Source organism: Lytechinus variegatus, chromosome 2 (genome assembly GCF_018143015.1).
Source record: "Lytechinus variegatus isolate NC3 chromosome 2, Lvar_3.0, whole genome shotgun sequence".
NCBI lineage: Eukaryota > Metazoa > Echinodermata > Echinoidea > Temnopleuroida > Toxopneustidae > Lytechinus > Lytechinus variegatus.
Window position 1 is genome coordinate 49,994,173 of NC_054741.1, and position 25,110 is coordinate 50,019,282.

At 35.5% G+C, this 25,110-nt stretch overlaps 2 protein-coding genes across 2 annotated transcripts in view; one reads left to right on the forward strand and one right to left on the reverse strand.

The window, feature by feature from the left end:
- Nucleotides 1-684: 684 nt before the first annotated feature.
- On the forward strand, nucleotides 685-13,148 carry LOC121408277 (ADP-ribosylation factor-like protein 2-binding protein). The gene is made up of 7 exons (XM_041599683.1): nucleotides 685-788; nucleotides 3,004-3,055; nucleotides 4,027-4,088; nucleotides 5,050-5,156; nucleotides 7,599-7,684; nucleotides 10,570-10,666; nucleotides 11,830-13,148. Exons 1-7 carry the CDS (start codon nucleotides 764-766, stop codon nucleotides 11,986-11,988), a joined length of 588 nt encoding a protein of 195 aa, XP_041455617.1. The 5' UTR covers nucleotides 685-763; the 3' UTR covers nucleotides 11,989-13,148.
- Nucleotides 13,149-21,436: 8,288 nt separating this feature from the next.
- Nucleotides 21,437-25,110, reverse strand: part of LOC121408278 (nuclear pore complex protein Nup93-like) — a 43,559-nt gene continuing 39,885 nt past the window's right edge. The window contains exons 18-21 of the mRNA XM_041599684.1: nucleotides 24,580-24,697; nucleotides 23,526-23,609; nucleotides 22,888-23,025; nucleotides 21,437-22,322 (exon numbers count right to left, since the gene is read on the reverse strand). Coding sequence (XP_041455618.1) covers nucleotides 22,203-22,322; nucleotides 22,888-23,025; nucleotides 23,526-23,609; nucleotides 24,580-24,697 — 460 coding nt within the window. The 3' untranslated portion in view covers nucleotides 21,437-22,202. The remainder of the gene's footprint in view (nucleotides 22,323-22,887; nucleotides 23,026-23,525; nucleotides 23,610-24,579; nucleotides 24,698-25,110) is intronic.

Below are 25,110 nucleotides of genomic sequence, written 5' to 3' on the forward strand. Positions count from 1 at the left end.
GGGAATCAAATAATGCGAGTGCGCAGCGCTCAGACCATTAAACGGACAGAGCACTCAAGAAATCAATTTGTAATCAAACAAAATAATGAAAGTTCGATGTCCGAGCTGCCTATGAGTTATATATTGACTTAAAAATTTGATATTGTAAGCTCATTATCAGCATACCGAGCAAGATATATATCTCATCGAACAGGCATTGCAAGCGCGAAGCGCGAGCGAAATTGTATATAGTGACATGTTATTCACTTGTCTTCATCCTCTTATCGTTCCTCTTCTTTTTGGTCCCCCTCTTTCCCCTTCTTTTCCCCCTTTTTTCTTTGCTCCGCCCATGGGGGGGGGGGGGGGGGGCTCCGCCCCCTGGATCTGCCTATGACATATTTTAGAGGGCCTATAATTTCTATAATAATTTTGTAAGGTTTACAATAATTACAATAATTATGAAAGGGAACAATCCTAGATGCGTTTCGTAAAGGTAAAATGAGTTGTCTGATATTTCATCCGAAACGTATGTTTTATCCATTTAGATATATATCATGATTTCATTCCGACAACTGCAGTCAGATATTTGTGCTCGATCAGTCAACCCGCTATGCAGTCAATAAAAATGATCAAAATCAACTTTTAATGAGTATCAAGGAAAGTTGTGAAAATTGTAGACTGCGCGCCAGACAACAAAAATGACATCAAAGATGAAATATAGAGGGCGACCTTTCAATGCACATAATTTGCCAAACGACGCTACCGCCTGAACGGAAAATTGATTATGGCCACGAATTTGCTTGGAGATGGTAAGTTTTAATTGAAAATAATTATTTTCAAGATTTACTGCTGTGTTTTGGAGGCAAAATGTATTTTGTTGCATGTTTATGCATTTGAGATATACAGTTTGAGATAATAAAATACCAATGTTATATCTCCGATATTTTTGCGACCCAGCCTCGGTCCCATTCCTTTTGAATTCTGTAATGTTGGGAGCCAAATATGAGTAGCGACTAACTAACTAGGCCTATTTATTTGTATCTAAACTAGGCCTAATTATTTTGAAAGTTACTAGGGCCCTAGGGGGCCTAGTAATAAAATTTAGAGTCTAATGTTTCCTAATTCAAGTCCTCAAGAATTCAACAAGTTAACTTGGGTCATACTCATAATTGCCTTGGTGGAAAAAAATGTAATTTGAGGAAATGGAAAAAAAATTAATTGAATGGCGAGAAGAGATTTTAAATCAGTGTGTACAGTATAGTCACGTATTGTGTTACCGGACACTATCATATTTTCCGGATGCGCATACTACTGCTTACGACGTCAATTTCGTACCGTAATGCTTCTGCAGTTCAATTTGACAATACAAAGAACAATATTGCAAAATCAAGGCGAAAATATCCTACTTTTACCTTATTTTTCTCTAAAATGACTGAAATGCTTAAAATATCATATAACATAGTTTGCATCAACAATTGTTCCCAATTGATCTATTTTCTGATGAGTTATGGAAATACGGACCTGATTTGCCGAATTTCAATCTCGTCCGTCGAGCCCGCTCCATTGATCAGATCGTCGACGGCTAATTCTCAAGGTACCCGGTACCCCGCGCCGGCGGTGCGAGAGATTTACCGTGAAAGAGAGCCGTCGACCAACGGCAGCACATCGATAGAACTTGGTGACTGAAGCCCGCCCGGTGAGGGTCACGATATGAACGAGCATTAATACTTGAAAGTGCCACATCGAACGCGCAATTAAAAAAAAAAATTAGTTAGCAAACACAAATTTATGACAAAGATCTGCTCAGAATCGACGTAAGAAAGCAACGAACAACTTAGAGTTTACTCATGATATTATATATCATGAAAAAAATCACACCAAATCTTTCTTACATCATTATAATCAGGAATATTTTTACCCATCCAGCGCGCATCCGGAATTATGATGTAATTTGTCACGCATGAAAATTATTGTTTTTCGCGGAGGGGTATGCGGCAAGTGCGGTGCAAAGAAAACGATTGGAAAATAATTTCATCATATTCATAATTCTCAGAATATTTGGAATAGCAAGTGATAATTTTCCTTGATTGTATTTCCTCTTGTCATTTTTAAAGCACTGAAATAAAGGTGTCCGGCAATAGGATACACTGCCATACTGGAGGCTCCTCAAGGGAGCCTGGAATTGCTTCCCATACATCTACACGCACGCCCACTGCCCAAAAAGCCTGAAACTTTCGCCCCCGAGATTTCTACTTCTAAAAAAAGATCTAGCCCTGGCTAAATCGTACATGGGATCCAATTTCATTTCCGATATTGATTTTATTTTTAAACAGGAATTCATTCAAAAAACAAGAAATATGTTATGAAAAGATGGGAAGAACTTGCCACTGTGTTCATGTCGTCATCTTGATTTCATTGTCTTTCGCTTGGCGACAGCATGCAAACCGCGCGATTTGCAAATATCAAAACCCGTGCATTTTCGCCATGATACTTTTTTTAGTTTTACATTGCGTTAATGTTACTGTGCCTGCTGCAAAATGCAACAATAACTTCCCAACCAAAGTTGTGAAAACACAAGTGCATTTTTTGCATTAAATGCAATCCAAATGTGTAAAAATATGATAATTTAAAATGTTATCACAGTGTGTGTAATCTCACATCACAAAAGAAAATTAGTTGCACTTTCAGCTTCATTTTCAGCCATTCTTGCAATGGTATTGCTGTCATTTCAGGCAAGTTTCAGTCGGGTAATATTCCCTTGCATGAGAAATTAACTAGCACTTCAAAATTTCAATTCAGTGCTTTTGAATCTAAAAGACTCTTGTCTTGTCTTGGGTTAAGTCTGCATATGCAGACTTGCTGTACTCCGCCAACTTTAATCTCATATTGATGGGATGTGAATTCAAGTTAATGTCTTTTGATTAACATTTTATTTTTTTAGATTTATATAATATGTTTATACATGTTAGATTTATAAACAAGCAATATATTACAAAAATATTTTGTGTATTGTTTTAATGCCAGGAGACCATGAAGATTTCATGGACTTCCAAGAAGAAGAATTAGCAGGATCAAGGTAAGATGTCACATACACGAATATTATTTTAGAGAGTAGTCATTGAGTTGCAGAGACACATACCATGCACTGTTACTTCCGTAAAGGTGTATTTATTATTTTATTTTTCCCCAATAATGGAAAGAACATATTTTTTTTCCAGTGCTAAATTTTAAGCAACATGAAAAATGTCTGTACATAGGTGTAATTCACCTTTTCTGCGAGTCCCTCCAAACACTTCATGATTGAAATGTGCTTTTATTTTCAAGACCTGCAAGGTAATTTATTTTCTTCTTAATTACCTCTCTGGTTTTTCATACGTTTGCTTTGAACATCTAAATGTATTGTGTTTGATGACAAGAATCGTTTTCTTATTACCATCTTGAGGATTTTTCAGTTGCTACTTTTTTCCAAAGGAGGCCATGAGTTGCCCTTAAAATTATTATTAAAATCTGATTTATTAAACCAACAAGAACCAACCAAGCTACAATTAAAAAAAATTGTATTTAATGAAACTGTGAATGTGCATATTGTGTGAGCATATGATGTCATGAATCAACTCTGTTACTTTAAATTATACATGAAGATGTATGGGAAATGAATCCCTGCCTAAATCATGATGATAATAAATAGTGTCTCATAATCTCAAAAGAGGTTACAATTGTACCATGATACACCGCCATAGACTGCAGATTTATGTTCATAATTATGCTTATCTAATCGTGTACACTAAGAAAAAAAGTCCAATTGTAAATTCATGCTTTTGATATTATGAAAAAGGGGTTTGTGCTGTGCTATTATCAATTAGGCCTAAATGTAACTCAGCTCATGCATGTAAATATCCATTGAAACCAGAACTTAGTATTCAATAACTTTTTACAATGAATCTATTGCTTGTTTTATTTTACTCTGTTCATTCAAATTACCTAGTCTTTAGGGCAAACAACTTAGCCTACCCTTTAACTTTAAACTTATTTTTAATTTAACTGTAGTTCAAATCTAGCAGACCGCAAGTTTGATGCAATCATTGGTCATGTTGAAGATATTATTATGGGTAAGTTTTATTGCTGTCATTATTTTGTCTTAAAATTTAATTGTAGATAACTAATCTGAATATGTTTTGGAAGCGTGAAAAATGTATATTCCTACCAATGAATTCAAATTAAAATATACATGAACTTTTTTATATATATATATCAATCATTTAACACTTTATTACAATTTGTAACATGTGCTGAATATTTTCTGAAATTATAAATCTTATCCAAAGTGTTTTTTTTATTGATTTCACTTTTAACATTTTACGTTATTTACATGTTTATTCAATGATGTATGTTCAGCTCAAAATGATTAAATCAAGAGTGATATTTATTATATAGTGTATTTTTTAAAAGTTTTTAAAAACAATTTTGTATAAATTTCTGAAAATTGAATACGGGATCATAGCAAGTCTATGTTTTAAAAAAAATATGAATCACAGGATTTTAAATGTAAAATTATCAAATTATGTAAACATTTGATCTTCAATATCTTAAATTGGAAAAAAATTAACGTTTGTTTGAATTTGAATTTTAACTTGAAGTAAAGCACATGCAATTATTGTGTGTGAGTATTTGAGTGTTCTCTTTAACAATATTATGATTTCATTAATAAACACTTTATATTCATTCTGGAATTGGTCTATCCATGAAAATAAGGATACTGCAGTGCAGAGTGCAAACACATTGGGACTAAATAAATAAAAAATTTGGACAGAATTTTGATCAAATATCATAGTTGTTGATTGTTAAAAGAAATATATTACATGCAGTTGTTATTTCTATCATTACTATTGTTGTTATTAATTGTTATTATTGTTATTGTCATTCTTCTTCTGTTCCTTTTTGTTATTACTTTTGTTATTATCTTTGTTTAATATCATGACCACTGTCATCAGAATAAGTAGTACTTAGTAGTTGTAGTTGAAGTAGTAGATATTTTTAATATTCTTTCTTTGTTCAAATTATGTCTTTCAGAGGATGGCTTCCACAGTCTAAAAGATGACTTTATGGAGAAGCATTATGGTGTCTTTGAAGATACAGAGGAGAACAAATTTGAATATACAGACTTATTTAATCAATATGTAAGTAATATTCACTTTCCTTTGTTCTATTCAAAGGGGAATGTTATATTTGTTAAACAGTATTAAATTATAGTGTTATATTTCCCTTTTATATAGAGTCAATGATATGCTTACTATGTTAAATTTTATTTGAAGCACCCTGAGGAAAAAGATAATTAAAATCAAACCATAAATTCCAAATGATTAAAGGGATACACAGGGCTGAAGATATTTATATCTCAATAAATAGAGTAAAATTTACTGAGCAAAATGCTGAATATTTGATCAAAATCGGATAAGAAATTACATAGTTATTGAATTTTAGAGGTTTTTATTATTCTGGTAAATTAGTTCTAGGCATGTCTTCATGAATATTCATCTGGTGGGCTGATAATGTCATATCCCCACTTGTTCTTTTTTATTTCATTAAAAGAAATTAGGTTTATTGAAAACATTTCTACCAAGGACTAAAACAATTGGATTGACAACTGATTAAGTGCATTATTTATTTCTTGCTGCTACTTATTTCATCATAATGGAGAAAAACATTTGCACATTTATGAAAAAATGAAGCAATTATAATTTCATCAGGAGTGTGAGAGTTCAGATTTTTTTTTTCCAGCTGAATTTCATTTTTTTTTGGCTTTCCTCTGTACAAAAAGAATGGGAGCTTGTTCTATTTCAGAATTTTTCACCACTCCTCAGCTTTTTTCAGATCATTATATTTGTGACCACTCACACCCCTGAATTTCATGTAATAGCAAAAGAAAAAGGAAAGTGGGGATGTGACATCAGCCCACCTATATTTATTAAGACATGCCTAGAACTGTTTCACCGGAATAATGCAAATCTTCAAAATAACTTTGTTATTTGTTATCCGATTTTGATGAAATTTTCAGCATTTTGCTCTGTGAAATTTACTCTGTTTATTTAGGTATTAATATCTTCAGCCCGGAGTATCCCTTTAAGTAAAAAATGCAAATTTGTCTCTTCCAGTTGCAGCAGTCTACTAATCAAATTTCCAGTTTGATTCTAAGATCCACTTTTCAAACAAAGTTTTGTTTTGTATTCGATGACCCTTTTTCTCCTTTCACAATTTTTTTTTTATGAAGGTTGGATTGGTCTTTCAAAGTGAATAATTGTGATTTGTGAATCTCCATTGTTATATTCATGGAAACCAACAGGAACATGTTCCTAATCATTATAAGAAAAAGGATATTTCTAGGGTTTATAGTTTGGTTTGGATAAGAAACAAATGTAATACCTCCCTTAAAACACCTACCTTGTATGTGCATTGCATAAGCCCTGATTTGGCAGTCTACCAGATCATTTTAAGGGAAAGCTTTGAGTGTATTGTTATACCTGGAGGTTTGCTCTCTCCTTGCAATCTGCTGATGTAACTCAATTATCATACATAGATAGTTTAGTCAACTTTATAGTGGGAGTGGATGGGAAAGAATTCATAACAGGATATGTATACCCAAGGGTTAGAATATTGTCGAGGTAATATAAGATGGAAGTCACATGAAAACATGACAAATGGAACGTCTCCGAGATAAGAAGGAAAGAACAGCTTACCTCACCATCCTCATGCTCTAGTTGATGTCTTCCTTAATCCTGCGTGCAATGAAGGCATCTGTGATCGTGCTTGCAGAGTTTCATTTTCAGAGTTCATGGAGAGGGTACCTCGTGAGGTCATATGGTGTGACGATGGAAAGATGGAAGTGGCATACGTGAATCTATTGACTTGTGGTTTCTCATGATCTCTTGAGATTTCTTGCTGTTACTTGTATACCTCTCTGTTTATCCTCCCTTTCCTCTACTAGTATTTCCTGTCTTCCCATCCCTTGCTTCTCTTTCCCAGAGCTACCAAGTCTCACGCATTATGCGTGAGACTCAAGCATTTTGGACTCATGTTCATCCCCTCAAATCTCAGTCTCACGCAACTATCACAGCCTGTCCCCATATACATTGTACACAATGTCTGTGATCTCACTCAGATTCACCAAAAATCTCACGTATAGCTGGTCTTTGAACTTGGCATCTCTGCTTTCCCTCCTTTTGATTTATTTTGTTTTTAGTCCCATTATTGTTTTCTCCGGTGTATGTAATAATTGAATTGAAATTCCACCTCCTAAAAGGACTGGTTGTTGATATGATGATTTTATTTGAACTGAAGCTGAAACAAAGAAGATCAATATAAAACTAAAGGATGTGCTAAATAACAAAAGCATTGAGATAAAATTAATAAACATGAAAATAATAGTGTATATTTCAATAGAGCACACCCATCCATGGATTCTTGTAGCCTTGCCATGTAACATTTCCCTTTAAACAAGTAAAGTAGAATGATTTAACATCTGTCAGAAATCAAAGCAATCATGCAATATTTGATCAACTTAATCACTAGCACCATCGATTGATGTTTATTCCTTCCTGCTTTTTTTTACATCTCATTAACAGACAAAACTGATAGAGAAGTACATTGAAGAACAATTGACAGCTAGGATACCGGCCTTCTGTATGGAAGAGTTTCTAAAGCAATTAACGTAAGTGCATTGCCTTTATGAATCATTAGACGTACACCCTTGAGAATCAGGTGCCTGTCTTGTGAGCTCTCAACAGTGATCGCTTCTAATACAGGGCTCATACTGTCAAGGAATGTCTGGAAAATAAGGAAATTTTAAAGCCTCTTTTCAGTGTAAAGGAGATAGTCATTAAATGTAATTTGCCAAATTGTTTTGGAAAGTCATGACAATTATTATTACCAAGTTATAATTACATGTACATGCAACAAAGTCATGCTTCGGCCTGCCCTGCATTCGCAGAACTAAGATTAGCATCATAAATTTGGACATCAGTGATAGATATTGTGATATATACTTCACGTGTGATTGATGAATCATAGAATTTACATTTTTTCTGAAAGGTCATGGAAAGTTTTGAAGAAATAAAATAGTATGAAACCTGGATTAATTGATCACAACTCAAAATAAGCCAGAGCTCTGTTCTATAGAGATAGGAGTTTATGAGTCAATCATAACATGTTTAGAGAACGGCCAAGAGGGTTTAACCTTCAGGTATCATTGATGACACTAAGACATCTTTAAGAACAAAACCTTGATTAATGATTTTTTCTTTTTTTTTTTCCAATACATGATTTGAGTGTATACTTCAATGTCAATACTTTTCAAGTTATTGTTATTATTTTATTTGTAAATCAAAATCCACTCCTGAAAAAGTTGCAATAAATGATGTGCAATGTTTGAAGAAGATCGGGGGGGGGGGGGGATGAAAGTTTGAATGAAATGTAAAATGTACTTTTGAAATCTGTAAATCTCTACATGCTTGAAAATCTAATTTTAGGACTTGGCAAAGCCAGTATTACTTATCTCAGGACAATCGCTTTTGACTAAATTTAAGAATGACTAATACCATCGTTGTTGCCAATTCAATGATTGAGTATTCGCTAGTTCTTACAGATGTACAGTATATCATAAAATGACAGTCTTAAGTGAATCATGTTAAGAGCCTAAAGGCCCTGTCACATATACCCCGATGCACGGCTCGTGCATTGAAATTCAGTCACAAGTGGGAAATAATGATTGGTGCGTCGTTGTGCGACCAACTCCTGTCAAGATTTAGGAAAAGCGCTAGCGAGCTTGCAACGAATGCATCACTCATTGTTGACGTATATTGCACACACAGAGAGTATATAGACCGCATTTATTAAAAATCCTAATGAATGCCCTGCATTTCATGTGTGTTGGAAGAAGGCCAGCGCATGCATTGCATGTTCAACGTATAGTCCGCGAACAATAGCATGCAGTCACGTGACTGTGGCCGCCCCATTAAGAAAATTATAAAGTTGTGTGAAAATTATTCCAAATCAACTTCCAATCATGATGTAACTTTCCTGCATGTATAGATTCACTGACCCCTGTAACATCGGTAACTACTCTAAAAGTATGTGAAAGTTCCATAAAATGACCATGGGAAGAAATGTGATTAATCTGGGAAAATGACTGCCATCCTGACTTTTGGCAGGCTCATTTTTTTTTCACGGACACAAAAATCAATTCATATGAGATAGGGTATTAAAATGGATTGATTAAACCTTTTCCTTAATATAAAATTACAAAAAGGTACATTTTGTGCACCACACAGCAATTGTATATTGTTTGAGTACTTTGTTGAATGTGTTGAACAAATAAGAACTTACATGTAGGTTCTCCTAGAAAGGGATCAGTATGAACCTCATTTTTTTTCAGTATCTGTTAGGGCTGGATGAAAAGTGGTGAGGAAGGTGGTGCTTGGCGTGGTTATAATTATACTCAATGACTACACGACAGACACACACCAGGTTACCGCTAGGAACACGCAAGAAGAGCGTTGGGTGCATTAGAGACCCATTTAGCAATCGTTCAACTCGCTGCATGTTTGCTGGGAAAGTGTGAAAAATATGTTATGTGTGTGTTTTGTGTACGCTATTTGTTTGCCGCCAAACTTGCAACGAATACTAAATATACGCTCCTCGTATGTATGATGTTGGTCTAGCGCGCTTTGCGCTTGTCTGACGTTCTTTTAGCGTGTAGAGTCATGCGTTGAGCTCTGTGCACAATTTTGAGCATGCTCTGAAAAATCTCGAATAGATAACGTTGGTCTAGCGCTCTTGACACACATCTAGTGAATGTCAACGAACTAGCTATAACAGCGATTTCAATGCGCTGGCTGTGCACCCATCATGCAACATGCATGTGTGACATAACCTTAAAGGGCATATGTAATGGGAAAGCAGCTTGGGAGTGTACGTAGTTACGCAGTTGAATCTGCAGGAGTCTACTTTCTACAAGTCTTTGTCAATCCAATTTTCAGACCAGATCATGCGATACATGTTTCATGTTCCTCTCCTTTACTCCTAATAAGTTGAATGTCATCTTAGGTCACCTGTTGCCCTAGACATTCGGTCAATTTAGTGATCGTAACTTTTTAAAGACTTTACCTCCATGCAATATCTTTCCAATTTTTTTTTCTTTTCTATAAGTCTTACATAAAGAAGATATTTAATGCTGGCAGGAAATTTATTTTTGTAATTTTCATTTCGTGCCAGTAGTGCAGCTTTTATTTTATGGTTAAAACAAAAAGTGATTCATAACAATATCAAAGTTTGAACTTATATGAAATGGATATTAATGTCATCGTATATTAAGTTATTTATAGAAATTTGTCTTTAGCAAAAATTATTTCTGAAAATTTATTTTTATCTCGATCATGTTTATTAGTATGTTCTGTCAGTAAGACGTCTTTGTTCTATTTCTATTAATCTGGATGAGAATTATTATTGATAATGATGAAATCAAGTAACTTGATCGTTTTGTCCATGTTGTATTATGTTGCATATTATCTTTTTCTTCTTTTTTTCCCCTTGATGTAGGAAAAGGAAAGACAACTTGGAAGGGGAAATCTTTGAGATCCTCTACACATTCAGTGACTTCTTAGCATTCAAAGAACTTATGCTGGATTACAAAGCAGTAAGTTGAACCTAGCAGTGACAATAGCAGTTTCCTAAAGAATCAAGTCCCATATGAATACTTCTGTGTGAGTTAGAGTGTTTGAGACAAAAAAAACGAAATTTTCAAATTATAACTCACAGAACCCCTCTTCATTTAGAAATAATATCAACAAACAAAACCTAATGAGAGAAATGTATCTGTATATTATTACATTTTTGTTTATCATATCACAGTTGAGACTCATGGCTAACTTAGTAAAAATCAATTTTTTGTTGGGGAATGAGATTGAAAGTCTCTTACAAGAAATGCAGTTGAGTCTGCATTATTCACCCTCCCATAAGTCAAATAATAGCACAAGGCAAAGATTATTTTTGAGACTAGAATGAGCAATGATATTTATTATTTCGAAGTCTATATCGGCATTTACACTGTCTCCCCCCCTTTCACACTGTCCCCCACTTCATACTGCAAGATGGAAGGAGAGTCCCCTGATATCCAGGGAACAAGTTGTGGCTGACTGCTGTGCCTGGTGAAGCATGTCATTGTCTCTGTATTTTGCACTTGCGCACTAATGACTAAAACAGCTGTGCCCCATCAGACTACGACCGTAGGTCGCCTGTACCTCCTAACACCCTGGGGAAGAAAATGGGATATAGGGAACTTTTCTTTCAAGCGTTCAGACTATGGCCCGTATTCTGAAGTCGGGTTTAACTTTAACTCAGGTTTAAAGTTGTGGTTTAAGTATAGATAGCCAATCGTTACATAAATCGCTAACAGTAGAAATATAATATTTCACCTCATTTGGCTCTCAAATCATTCATAATCCTGTAGGAAGTATAAATAGATGATTGTCTTCACCATCGATGAATCAGGAAAGAGCACAGTGAACATAAGAAACATACAACTTGATAAAAGTTTTGAGACATTTGGCTTCCCATAATTTTAGCACAGGGTGAGACCATGGTCTCAGTTAAACCCGACTTCAGAATACGGACCTATGAGTTTTCCCGGGGATGTCCCCGTAAGCGGGTGATGGTCGGAACACGGTGTATAATTTGCCTAAATCGAACATACCTATATTGTCCAAAGAGATTTGAAGTGAGGCAGACTCTCCTGTACTTTGATACAATGAAAGATATGACATTTTTCATATTTCTCTTTTTCTTTTCTTCTGCATACAGGATAAGGAAGGAACATGTATTGACATGGGTGATGGTCTCATAGTAACTCCATTCACAATCAACAACACCAAGACACCATCATCATCATTACCGTCATCGGGGTCGACAACGACGTCGACATCGCAAGGAGGGTCTTCGGAATCCAAAGGCTCATCATAACAGGTTCAGGTTTTTAGTCCAGTTGGAGTTAAGCAGTACCACTGTTACTTTTATAGTTCTATCATAGGTATTCAGTACTTCTGTAAGTCGGAATTTTTGTGTGATGGAGGGTGTTGTCGTCGTGTGAGGAGCATTGAGTAGAAATGTATTTATTTGTTTGTTTGTACTTATGCTGAAGAATAGGGCTCCCTCTTCCAGAGCGTGGTTGATTCGAATTATTCTCAAACAATGAAAGCAAGCAGTGCTTATTTTTAGAAAGAATCAACCTTTCTATATATGTCACACTCCCATTAATTCATGAACTGCTCAAGCTGACATGATATTAGCCCACTGCAACTTCCATGAAGTAGAAAGCATAAAATCATTCATGGAAGGTCACACATGCAGGGGGTGAGACGTACATATTCAATGAAGTTGCCGATCTAGGATAAATGGTGACTTGGGCAAGTGTTCAAATACCCCTCCTTCTCCAACACTTGTTGAGTGTTCAAACATTTGATTTAAAAATTCAAACATTTTGTAGATAGCTCAGAAAAAAATATCTTTTAAAAGTGCTGCAGTTAATTAATGGTGGCCATCACGCATTGTCTCCAATCCATTTTATTCTAATTCCTGTAGAGATTTTTTTTGTATCCAGTTAAGGTATCAGTCTATAAAGATTTTCTATTCTGAGCTGTTCTGCTTTTGGAAAATTTGAAATACATGATTGTAACAGCAAACTGAAGATTTATTGCATCACTGGCTTTCCATAGTTGATGTTGAATCAATCAATCCTAGGTCTTTGTAAGAAAAGACTCGAGAATCTGTTTTCAAGCAAAATTTGGTAGTTATTATTTCTACTGATACATCAGAATCACAAATAAAAGTGATATATGTCCATGTTGTTCACGGTCTTAACGTGGGGGTATATATTTCATGCTACTTTACAGGAAAGGGATGGGGGATGGGGCAAGATGTTCATTTAGTTTTTAAAGAAACTGCCAAAATCAAACTTTTGCATTATTACATTTATGATATGATTGATATCTATGACACTATTAAGAATAGTATATGGAGTGTTAAAGTAGAAAGTGCTCTAAAAAACATCTGTTTGTAGGTTCCAGCATGTAAAAAAAAGTGATTAATGCAGAAATCTGTTTGCCTCAGAACAAGCTATATTCATATAAAGGCCACTGCACACCTTACGACCCGACTGGTCACCGACTGGCTTGCGACTGAGTGAGGAGAGATGTAACGTCACAGCGCTTGTCAGCTTGAGCGTCGCAGACAGGTCAGAGACAAGTCGCAAGGAAAATCATAAGGATTTGACATGTCGAATCCTTATGACTGGATCGCAAGCTCAATCCAACCTCCAGCCAATCAGACAGCAGAGTTGCATAACGCGTATTATGATAAACAACGCGCATACGCAGTAGTAAGTGCAATTTCTCAAATGCTATGCCAAAAAGCAAAAAGCGCATGCGTGAGTCGCAGATCGGATCGCAAGGTGTGCGGTGTCGAGGCTTATGACTGCCTTGCGATTCATCTCCCCTCACTCAGTGGCAAGCCAGTCGCTGACCAGTCGGGTCATAAGGTGTGCGGTGGCCTTAATGCATGCAGCAAGAAAGTACCTCGTAATTCATTATCTTATGATATTTACATCTACATTTAGGTATTTAGGCTGTTCAATTCACATTCATTGGTATTCACAGGAAAGGCAACTCACTTATTGGTGTAGAGTAGATACAGCGGTTTAAACAATTTATTGTCCATATGTCACCTTGTATACATATTTTATATGGTTTTCAAGGGGTAGTGTTACTCCAAAGAGAGTTCAGATTAGATAATGGGTTTAAACTGTAGAATGGCCAGTCTGTGAACATGTAGTTTTCACTGTATTTGGACTATACATGTACCATACAAATATTAGTATTTTATACATGGCTATACACTAAAATTTGGATTATATATGTACCATACAAATATCAGGATTTTATACATGGCTCCACACTAACATTTTTTCTCGGTGGCCCGATTGGTACATCAAAATCATAAATTTCATAATTTTGGTGGCCGCAAAGCAAATTTAGTGTCTGAAAACAATAGAAAAGATTACAATTCATCAAAACTTTGGTAGCCCAACTGGGCCACTAAGTGTTGGATTTTAAAGAATTTTGGTGGCCCAACTCTCATTTTTGGTTGCCCCGGGCCACCGGGCTGCTAATGTCGAGCCTTGTGTTATATATGATAAAATTTACTCCCATTTTTTTCTTCCTCACGATTTGTGGCAGAGTAAGGTACCAATGGGCTTGTTTTATTTATAACCGGATGGATGTTGCATAACGCTGATCGCAAGTCATGAGTGACTAGAAACAACTGGTGACCCTCTCTTCAGAACTAAATCAACATCATTGGAAATTGGTGTGTACAGTATCATTCACCATAAGAAAGGATCACCAGTCGTACGTGAAGTCACTCATAACATAGGGTTCCCACGGTCATGGGAAATCTGGAGACCCTCTCTTCAGAACTAAATCAACATCATTGGAAATTGGTGTGTACAGTATCATTCACCATAAGAAAGGATCACCAGTCGTACATGAAGTCACTCATAACACAGGGTTCCCACGGTCATGGGAAATCTGGTGACCCTCTCTTCAGAACTAAATCAACATCATTGGAAATTGGTGTGTACAGTATCATTCACCATAAGAAAGGATCACCAGTCGTACGTGAAGTCACTCTTAACATAGGGTTCCCACGGTCATGGGAAATCTGGTGACCCTCTCTTCAGAACTAAATCAACATCATTGGAAATCGGTGTGTACAGTATCATTCACCATAAGAAAGGATCACCAGTCGTACATGAAGTCACTCATAACATAGGGTTCCCACAGTCATGGAAAATCCTGGAAAAATCTGTGGTCATGGAAGGTCAGGGAAATTGGAATATCTAACAGGATCGTTGTGGCCCAGTGGATAAGTCTTCTGACTTTGAAACAGAGGGTCGTGGGTAGAATCCCAGCCATGCATAATTTCCTTCAGCAAGAAATTTATCCACATTGTGCTGCACTCGACCCAGGTGAGGTGAATGGGTACCCGGCAGGATTAATTCCTTGAATGCATGAGCGCTGAGAGGCAGCTCGAGCTAAAGCCGGGGTAATAATAATAATAACAACGCGCCTTGGAATAGAATATTTCTAGATAGATGGCGCTATATAAATGCCTATTATTATTATTATGTCAAGTTTGGAATTGCATTTACCTATCGGCTATGGCAGCTTTCTAGTTAGTCGTGTCTTGCAACTCTCATACTCTGTGATCATACCCTGCTAGTATATTTGGTGTTCATGATTTCCATTTTACCAGTTTTGTGACATCCCAAATTCTTCATAACTCCCGGGTAGTCACGGGAAGTCATGGAAAGCAGCAATTTAGTCGTGGGGAAAAGTCATGGAATTCTGTTATCAAATTTCTGTGGGAACCCTGATAACAGCTTTAAGAAATACTCATCCGATCGTTTAGCTTAAGTAAAAAAATATATATTATGAACACATTCATTCGCTATTTTTGTTGTTGTTGAAAATACATGTGTGAATGATATATTGTGATAGTGCCACAAATATTGGATACAAGTTCATGATTTTAATGATTGTACCCTTAAAACATCCATACCTATTAGTTTTTTTTTTCTTCTTCATGACCTCCTTCATTTGTAGCACAACAGACTAGCCTAAATTGGGTAAATTTATTAATGTTGCATTGACTATGAACAATGTAGTGATGATAAATTTGTCACATTATCTTGTACCAGCCTCCTACCTTTTACCTTCTGTTCTGATTGGACATTATTCTACAATCTTACACCTTGATAAAAGTAATCAGTACTCCGTCCTTGATTAACTTGACCTTGACGATTATTTTACTATCTGTGGGTCATTCTTTGAAAAAATATCTTTGTTTCTTTTTTTTTCTGTGAAGAGAAATTAAGAATAACCATACTCAATATTAATTTATTTTATTATTAATGAGAACAACTGAAGTTCACTGTATATTATGTATTCAAAGTTTTAATTTTGAAGTTTATTTGAATGTTAAATTTAAAACAATAAGTAAAGAAAAGGGATGTACATGTATTTTGGGGGTTAAGAATTTCAAATGAATAATGCACAACATTATTCATTTGAAATTCTTAAAAGATGTGCATTAAAAAATGTGAGTATGAAAATGTGGTCTGAAACTGTTTTAAAAATCAAGGTATTGACTGTTTTCCTTCCGACCTTTGTCTGCAATCTTTGCACTATGCTCTTAGATCTATTTTGATTTTAATAGATTTCATAAACTATTGAATAGCTTCCGAGGAGACTAGTGTAATCAGTCTTAGCAGTAAGCCATCGGGAGGGCAAGGCAGTTTAGAACCACTGTTGGTATGTGGGAATTTCAAAGGGTAGCATTACTGTTGAAGTGGGTACCCATGGCTATCTCCTGGCTTCATTGCCGTGGGCTAATGCAATCTATGAAGCTTATTTGGTTACTCAAGCAACAATATTATTTAGTACAAAGGTCAGTGTTACAGGTGTCACAATCACCCCCCCCCATGTGAAAAACATTATACATAGCTGTAGCCAAAGCTGCAGGCTGTGCTTTTACCCATGTCTATTTACCTTGCACTGATTTCATGAGAAGGAACCAGTTAACTGTAAAACCATAATGTGTATGGCTTATATAATTAATCTAGATTTCCTTTTTGTGTAACCCACTTTGCGATTATGGGGTTGCTCTATCAAGCTGAAAAGACGTAGGTATTTGATATTTGTATCATAAGAGTTTAAATAAAGATGTTTTGCAGTGCAGATGACATTATATCCTTGTGACACATTGTAGCTTTACTAGTAGTTTCAGAAGCATTTCTTCTTTAGGATAATGTGCAACCAACTTTTGTGTTTTATTCTGGTCATTAAAGGATGGGTATTGCTTCATATATTAAGGCTTGGTCCCACTGCACTAACGGATGCAGAGAGGGTGTAAAACAGAAAAGATTATTGCCATCTGTGGGAAAACGTTATGTATTTGATGCGTACTATTTGCATACGTGCTTCATGCGCTCTTTATCCATCGAGCATCCGTCCTCATTGTTCGCCCATTTAGCCATTGTCGGGAGCGGATGAAAACGGATGGAGCCACCCTGAAATTTTGCTTGTCCGCTGTATCCTTTATGAGTACGCTAGTGGGATCAGGCCCTTAACATGAGATTGAAGATATTTTTCTAATGAAGTCGTGCGATATCAGACAATGAAGAAATCATAATTTGATATTTAGATTAGTTTGTTCGTGCAGTCCTGTAACAAATGTTACCCTTTATTTATGCCTACCATAAGGGCAATTCCTATATAATATATACATCTGACCCCTATATGTGGGACCTTCATGAAATTTTCTGTCTCTGACTTCTTGTTCTTATGACAGTCCGTTATGCTCTCAAATGATCATGACTTTGGTCAGTTTATGAAGTGAAATAAAACTTGAGAAAAATGGGGGTCGGACATACAAAAGGTTTATTATTTTATGGAATTGCCCATAATGATGTATGTGTAGTTTCATAACAATGAATTCTATTCACGTAAATGCCTGTATTTATCTTTGATATAAAGGGAACTAATTTACAGATACATGAGGTTCTTGTTTCCATGACAGTTTTGGTGAACATTTGTTTTTCTTTTTTTTTTTCAAGAATACCCATGTGTTCAGATCACCTCCTACGGCTAGAAATAGTTTCAAAGTTAATGTGACTTGCTTGATAAAAATCTTGGGAATCTGAAGTGTACTGTTAGATTATTTGTTGTATTCTTCTTGAACAGTTTGCTAATATGTATTCATAAATTTGTTTTCTACAGTTCTGATGAAATAAGCTCTTGATTGTAAATAAATTGTATTTATATTCTACTGCAAATAAAGTTATTTGTTATGACATATTGTTTGTTTATAATATCCTGATTTTATGAAGCTTAGTTCTTATTGTTGTGCAATGTCCATAGTTCAGATTATACCTAAGACAGTCAAAGGGACAATGCAAGTATAGAAGTCAGAAAGACAGAAAATGAGAGAAATGAATGTCTGCATACTCTTATTCAAAAGTGCATTTCACACACACAAAAAAAAATTCTTCATAACTTTCATCACAATCATAATTGATGAATGACACATTCGTAAAGCTCTCTGTTATTAGATGCAACTTAAAATGTGTATATTTTAGCCAAAGGTGAGTAAAAATAATTTGTAAGGTACCCAAAAAATTTAGTGAATTTCAAAGGGAATCACATTTTTATAAAGTTAATTTTCTGCCCTGTATTATGACACCCATATTAAAGAAAATGAAGGAACCATAGGTACTTTTCTTTAAAATCATTAAATTTTTCATGTTTATTTTCAAATTTAAGAAATTTTCACTGCAAGACGTCTCATAACACTTGAACAGTTTGGAATTTATTTTTTCACTTGCCGCTCCATTTTATCATTCCAATCAGCCATGCTGCAAGTAATTTGTGTTCATTACATTTTGTGCTTTTGCAGGTGACCAGTAAAATAATCTTTTTTAATGATATGCAAGTCAAAGTTAAGAAAAAAAAAGTGTGCCCATTTTCCTTGGTCTAGGTGTCATCAAAGGGGAGATATTGAAATTTTTAGAAGTGTTATTTTCCTTTGAAATTCAGATACAACTTCATTATGGAACACTTTTTAGTGCATTCTCTTGAAATTATTTTTACATACTCATGCTTGAAGTTTCACATAAGCTGCAACATATTCATCATAATTGTGATAAAGTTGAAATATAATATTCCTAAAACTTGGGCCCTTTTTCCTGAGATGCACTACATGTATATACTATAAACACCCGTAACAAATAAGTACTGCATTGATTAAGAAATACATTCAATCACTCAATATCACCCAAGACAAGTGTGAAAGATAAAGTCATGATCATAAAATTTACAATTTCTCTATGAAACATTTTATTAACAAATTCACTTTTTCAAAGCAACTTTACATCAAATATTGATGTCACTTTTATTGTATCTAGCATAGACACAACCCACATGATTTACATATTCACATTTTTTGTACTGCCTTGTAAATGACAATACCATGTTGGATGCCTTCTTCACGTGGCTTCACTGCCTTAACCTTTAATACTGCACTATAAAGGAATACCAAATTAATGAATTACTTTGTAGCAAACAGATCTTAAATCATACAAGAAATTTTGATTTGGATATCTTGTGTAATTTTACCTCTCTTCCATAAGAGAGTGGGTAACAAAATACAACCCAAAAGATTCAATCGAACTGTTGCTGATTTTGATTACAAAATATAAAGCCACCCAAGAAACAGTTCAGTCTGTGAGAGTCTGGCTTCTCAAAGTCGAATAATAGATTTAATTGGAAATAATGTTTCAGACCAAATTGTGCATTTCTTGGAAAATTTAGAAAACTGCAATATAATAAGTTTTGTTCAAAGTTGTGGGGATGAACTCACAATACCAAAATTTGTTTGTCGAATCATGTCTGAATAAAACTCAAATTGAACTTGCAATCATTTTTTTATGCCAATAGATTACCGATATCATCCCCCAGACCCTGATAGAGATCAGAAATACCTGTTGATTTGAGTCCTCAGCCCCCAGTCAAGACATCCTATAGGAAGGACCCTCCTAACCAGGGGACCCTTTGATTGTCAAGCACTGTGCCACACCTACCCCGCTAGGGCGTGGAGGGTAACACTTCGAGCGCAAGGATAAAGATTCATCATTGGACTCAAACAACATTTTCAATTCATTGAAATGATTATCATACTTAAAGGTCAAATCCACCCCGGAACAATGTTGATTTGAATAAATAGAGAAAAATCAAAATGACATAACACTGAAAATTTCATCAAAATCGGATGTGAAAGGTTGCGCTCATTTTTCACAAAACAGTGATATGCACAACTCACTGACATGCAAATGAGACAGACGATGATATCCCCCACTCACTATTTTACTTTATTGTTTGATTTATACAATATTTCATTTTTTTACAGATTGGACAATAAGGACCAACTTGACTGAACCATGAAGGAATAAACAATGCTAATTCTACATGTTCAGAGACGAATTTATCGTAGTTTTACTTGACAATGGGGAGAAAATTAGAATATTTCATATAATAAAATACAAAAGAGATAGTGAGTGGATGATGTCATCAGTCACCTCATTTGTATACCGACCAGGATGTGCACATAAATGTTTTGTGAAATTAAGCAAAACTTTAAAATGTCATAACTTTCTTATTTTACATCCGATTTTGAAGAAATCTTCATTGTTTTGCTTGCAGGATTTTTCTCTTTTCATTCAAATCTACTTTCTGTTGGGGTGGACTTGTCCTTCAACAAAACATAGGAATTGATGGTCAAGGTATAATATGTAATAATTATCTCTCCTATTCCTGAAAAAGATGAGAACCAACATTTAGATGTACCTCACCTCCTCCATGATAGAAGTGAAAACAAAATACATAACATTTACAATTTAATAAAAGACAGATCAAATCTATGGGACAATTTCAGCCGAGTTTGAATTCATTTTACATATTGTGAGGAAGATGGATTGTATCCACATTCAGGCCTCCATTAAATAAACTGAACACAAAGGCCTGAATTCACAAAGGTGGTTTTGAAAACCCACGGTTGAGTCCATGGTTTATGCAGATTTCCTGTATAAATTACGCTTAATTTAGCTTGTATCGGGCGCTTTTATAAAAAATGTCCAATGCTGATGCGCGCTTTTGTCACACCACTGTTTGAAGAGTGGACCCATTATTCAAAACAGTAGACTCATGAATGAATTAGCGTGAATAACCATGGCCACAGGCGTAAATTTGGAGCACTCTGACAAGAGCATGCATCAGCATTGGACATTTTAATTAATATACACAGTAAATTAAGTGTAATTTATACAGGAAATCTGCATAAACCATGGACTCAACCGTGGGTTTTCAAAACCACCTTTGTGAATTCGGGCCAAAGAGTACCCTCATTGGTTTAATATTTAAAGAAGCTACAAGGTTAGCCATTAAGGACCTTCCATTTGACTTGACGGATGCTCGTACAATGATGAAATTGAACCATCTGCAAATGGGATCAAATCTGAGGTTTAATTTGTCCTCCAGTTTCTATGGTCCGTATTCTGAATTAAGGTGTAACTTAGACCAAGGTCTAACTCTGTGCTAAAATTATAGGAAGCCAAAAGTCTCAAAATATTTATTAAGTTGTATGTTTCTTATGTTTAACATGCTCTTTCCTGTTTCATCGATGGTGAAGACAATCATTAATTTATACTTCCTAGACAATTATGAATGATTTGAGAGCCAAATGAGCTGAAATATGATATCTCTACCGTTAGTGATTTATGTAACGACTGACTATCCATAATTTAACCACAACTTTAAACCTGAGTTTAAGTTAAACCTGACTTCAGAATACAGGACTATGACTTTTTTTTGGAGGGGGAATCAATGTTAGGCTGTAAACGACAACACGACCATAGAGTTTTGGTCACATGATACTTTTTAATTACCCCAACAAGAGTGCGTCCTTGTCCTAAAACTTGATATGATTTACTTGCGCTCTACATCCTCTGGAAAAAAAAGCACTAAATATGTCAAACTATAATCATTATTATAGTTCTAAATTCTTGTACAAGCACCTGTCTTCCAAAATGAAATTGCAATTAACAGTAAGCCACGTGCACAGGTCTTGGCCATTTCTAAAGTGATTTGCTTTGCAATGTATTATCACACAATAATGCACCAGTTTAGCTGGGATTGTATCCCCAAAACATTCCCTAGGAATGATGCTCATTTCATCGGCAGTCATCTGAACCATCATATCCCCATACGACTGTGCAAACCCATTTCAGAGAAAATTGACATCAAAGTTTACTATAATTTTCAGATGAACACCGACAATATCTTCAAACATTCTGAAGGTTGTCCCTAAAGGTATCAGTTCATTATGACTTTAAGGAATGTTGGTTTCACAAAATGATGAGACATGGGTCCGGTAACACAAAGGTTAGCGACTGATCGTATTATCGATTTTCAAGATTGATCGTATGTGGTAGTCAATGCAATCAATTGTAAAGGCATTCTTCTGCAATGATTGCTAAGCTGTGTGTTATGGGCCCGAGGTCTGACTGATTAGTTCATCAGAACCTCCATCTGTACAAGGCGTGCATTGGTATCTCCTGGCATCCTGTAAGGCAGCATCCCAGCAAAGGTGATCAGAGCCTTGGCTTGCTTCCTCAGGTGGGCCAAGAACTGAACAGAGAATGGGAAGAGTAAGACAGAAAATAACTGAAAAGTGCGATTCTAAGAAGTATACATGTCCCTCCCAAGTGGATCCTTTAAATTTATGATCTGTTCACAACTTAAACATAAAATGTTTTATTGTTCTGAAATTGTCAAAGCTTGGAATGTTGACGAAGTAAAGGAAGAATGGAGATTGGAAGTACAGAAAATATTTTACGTTAATGTTATATACCAGTAGTTTATGGAATTGCTCCAAAACTACAGTTTCATGTTTACCAAAAAGCACTGTATAATGGTAGTTTTGTTTCAATTATCACTCTCATAACATTGTTGATTTAATAATAGTAATGAAAAAAAAATAAAGATTATTTTGACATTGACTCCCATTTTTCATTTCACACACCTTTTTCATGTCATTGCAAAAGAGGCTGGACACTTCACCTCTAGCAAATTGCTCATAATTTCCACTCTGAGAATGTTTTAGAAGCTCTCGTAATATTCTTACAAAAAATTCGGATATCAAAAACAATACAAAGCAAACAATGACGAAGAGTAGAATGACAGAGATACTTACGGATTCCTTTCCTCCATTTTCATGACGTTGGCCAGCCCTAGCCTGAGGACTTTGGGTTCCGCTGCTACGACATGATCGATACTTGGTGTATAGGATAGTCATCGTGGCAAGGAGAACATCTGGAAGACTTCTTCTTATCTGGTGACACGAAAAAAAAAAGTTTTGGAAAGGTGTGCATTAAATGAGATTATACAACAAATAGTCTTGTTGCAGAACAGGATTTTCACAAATGTCGTAATCTTAATTATTTTTGTGAGTAAAATAGGTATGAATAATGACAATGCTATTCCACATCGTCAAAGGCATACATTCCATAAACGTAATTACCACACACTTATCATCATTGATTGATGTTTCATTATAAAATTTCTTTGATTCCATAAAGTATTGTATCACAGATATATGAATCAAACAAAATAAACGATGTGAAGAATTCCACTGCGATGGCCCTCTAGTAAACTGTCCAGTGAGTCTACGATCCAAGCCAAGAGTCATAAAACAAACTGCAACTCATCAAATCTTTCCTCACTTAACCCCTTGGATGCTAAATTCTCTAATTCCCATAGACTTTGTACAGGTGCCACTCGGTTCCCATGGCCTACGGGTTAAAGTTTTCACATGTTAAGATATTATCTTACCTCATCAGTGTACTGTTTGAATCCATGCACTCTATCATCAACTGATTCAGGACTGAGAGCTATAATCTGAAGTTGACGGATTGTCTGGAAAGAAAATTAGCAAGAGAAAACTGTAAATATTTAGCTTAACTACTAGTATTCAGCGTCTTTATTGCTGCAGTCGCTCTTAATGGATATCCACTTGATTATTAGTCTGAGTACTACAAGGTATTTCTCAATAATTCTCATGGCTATGGCAAAACAGTAAAGCATGACATTCATAAAGAAAAAACAAGTGAGATAATTGCACTGCCCTTTCAGGGGTTTAAACCCATGACCCTGGCTATCATGATCAGTGCTCCACAAGCTAACAGCAACATTCTGACATTAGGCCCATCTCTAATATTTGTGCTCATCACATAGTCAAGAAGAAAAAAACAAAAACTCTGATAGAGGGATAAAAAAGAGAATGACTTGTTGATTTGAGTCCTCAGCCCCCAGTCAAGACGTCCTAAAGGAAGGACCCTCCTAACCAGGGGACCCTTTGATTGTCAAGCACTGTGCCACACCTACTCCGCTAGGGCGTGGAGGGTAACACTTCGAGCGCAAGGATAAAGATTCATCATCGGACTCAAACAACATTTTCAATTCAAACCTTTCCAGTATACCAAAAAAGATTTTATTCCGAGATGAGCTTTTCTGAATGATATGAGTTTATATGATCATGAGAAATAATATCACTTTGAATTTATTCTAAATATCTTTTGGCCGCTTATTTTGGCTACCAGTTTCCCTTGCTGTTTGCATTGAATTGGATCATGAGAAATGATACTCTTCAAAGAAGTTATAATGATTGGTGTTAATCTGAGCAAAAGGTTGTTCAACTTAAAGCCTAATTGCTGTGATTTTTATCATTCCTCCAACATCTTGGGCAATGGTAAATCTATTGTACAAATATACAGCTAAATCCTGCACCAATTCCATCCACCGTTCCCAACACTTTTTATTTCATTTGCAAGGTGAATATAAGCACAGCATTAGAACTATGGTACGATTTGAATGGATAAAGACTAACCGATAATGCTCTGTCGAGATCTCTATTGTGGTAAGCATCAAAGAAGGTCATAAGGTCAAGGAGGAGGTAGAAGGATTTGGTGTTTGCTGGACTACCAGTCAGACCTTTGGATTGATACCTGCATAAACACACAGAAAATAATTGTCTTTAAAGTATGACCAAATTGTGGAAAGATAAAGAAGCAACAGAAAAAAGCCAACAAGGGGAAGATGGGAATTTTTAAACAATACTAAGGGAAGAATATGCTGCATTATAATGGAAAGAGTCAAGTGATTATCAACCATACATTTGAGTTGAATTCCACATCTTACCCAATATGCTCTTCTCCAGGGGCAATTTTGAACAGGAACTCAAAGTCCTGTCATAAGTATTGCATTGGTGGCTAGGTGAAAGACAGATTGATCTAACACTTTTAAAAGCAATGAATCTTTGAGAACATTTTTTCTTATTGCCATTGGAGGACAGCATGGAGTGTGGTTTCAATGCTAAAAACAAACAAGTCTAAACTGGATTAAACTGAATTAAACAGTA

What these genes read in the sequence shown, in the direction of transcription:
- LOC121408277 (XM_041599683.1), top strand. Translation starts at nt 764, where the DNA reads ATGGCCACGAATTTGCTTGGAGATG. An exon ending in CACGAATTTGCTTGGAGATG is followed by an intron (nt 789 to 3,003) that starts GTAAGTTTTAAT and finishes TTTTAATGCCAG; the next exon opens with GAGACCATGAAGATTTCATG. An exon ending in TTATGCTGGATTACAAAGCA is followed by an intron (nt 10,667 to 11,829) that starts GTAAGTTGAACC and finishes TTCTGCATACAG; the next exon opens with GATAAGGAAGGAACATGTAT.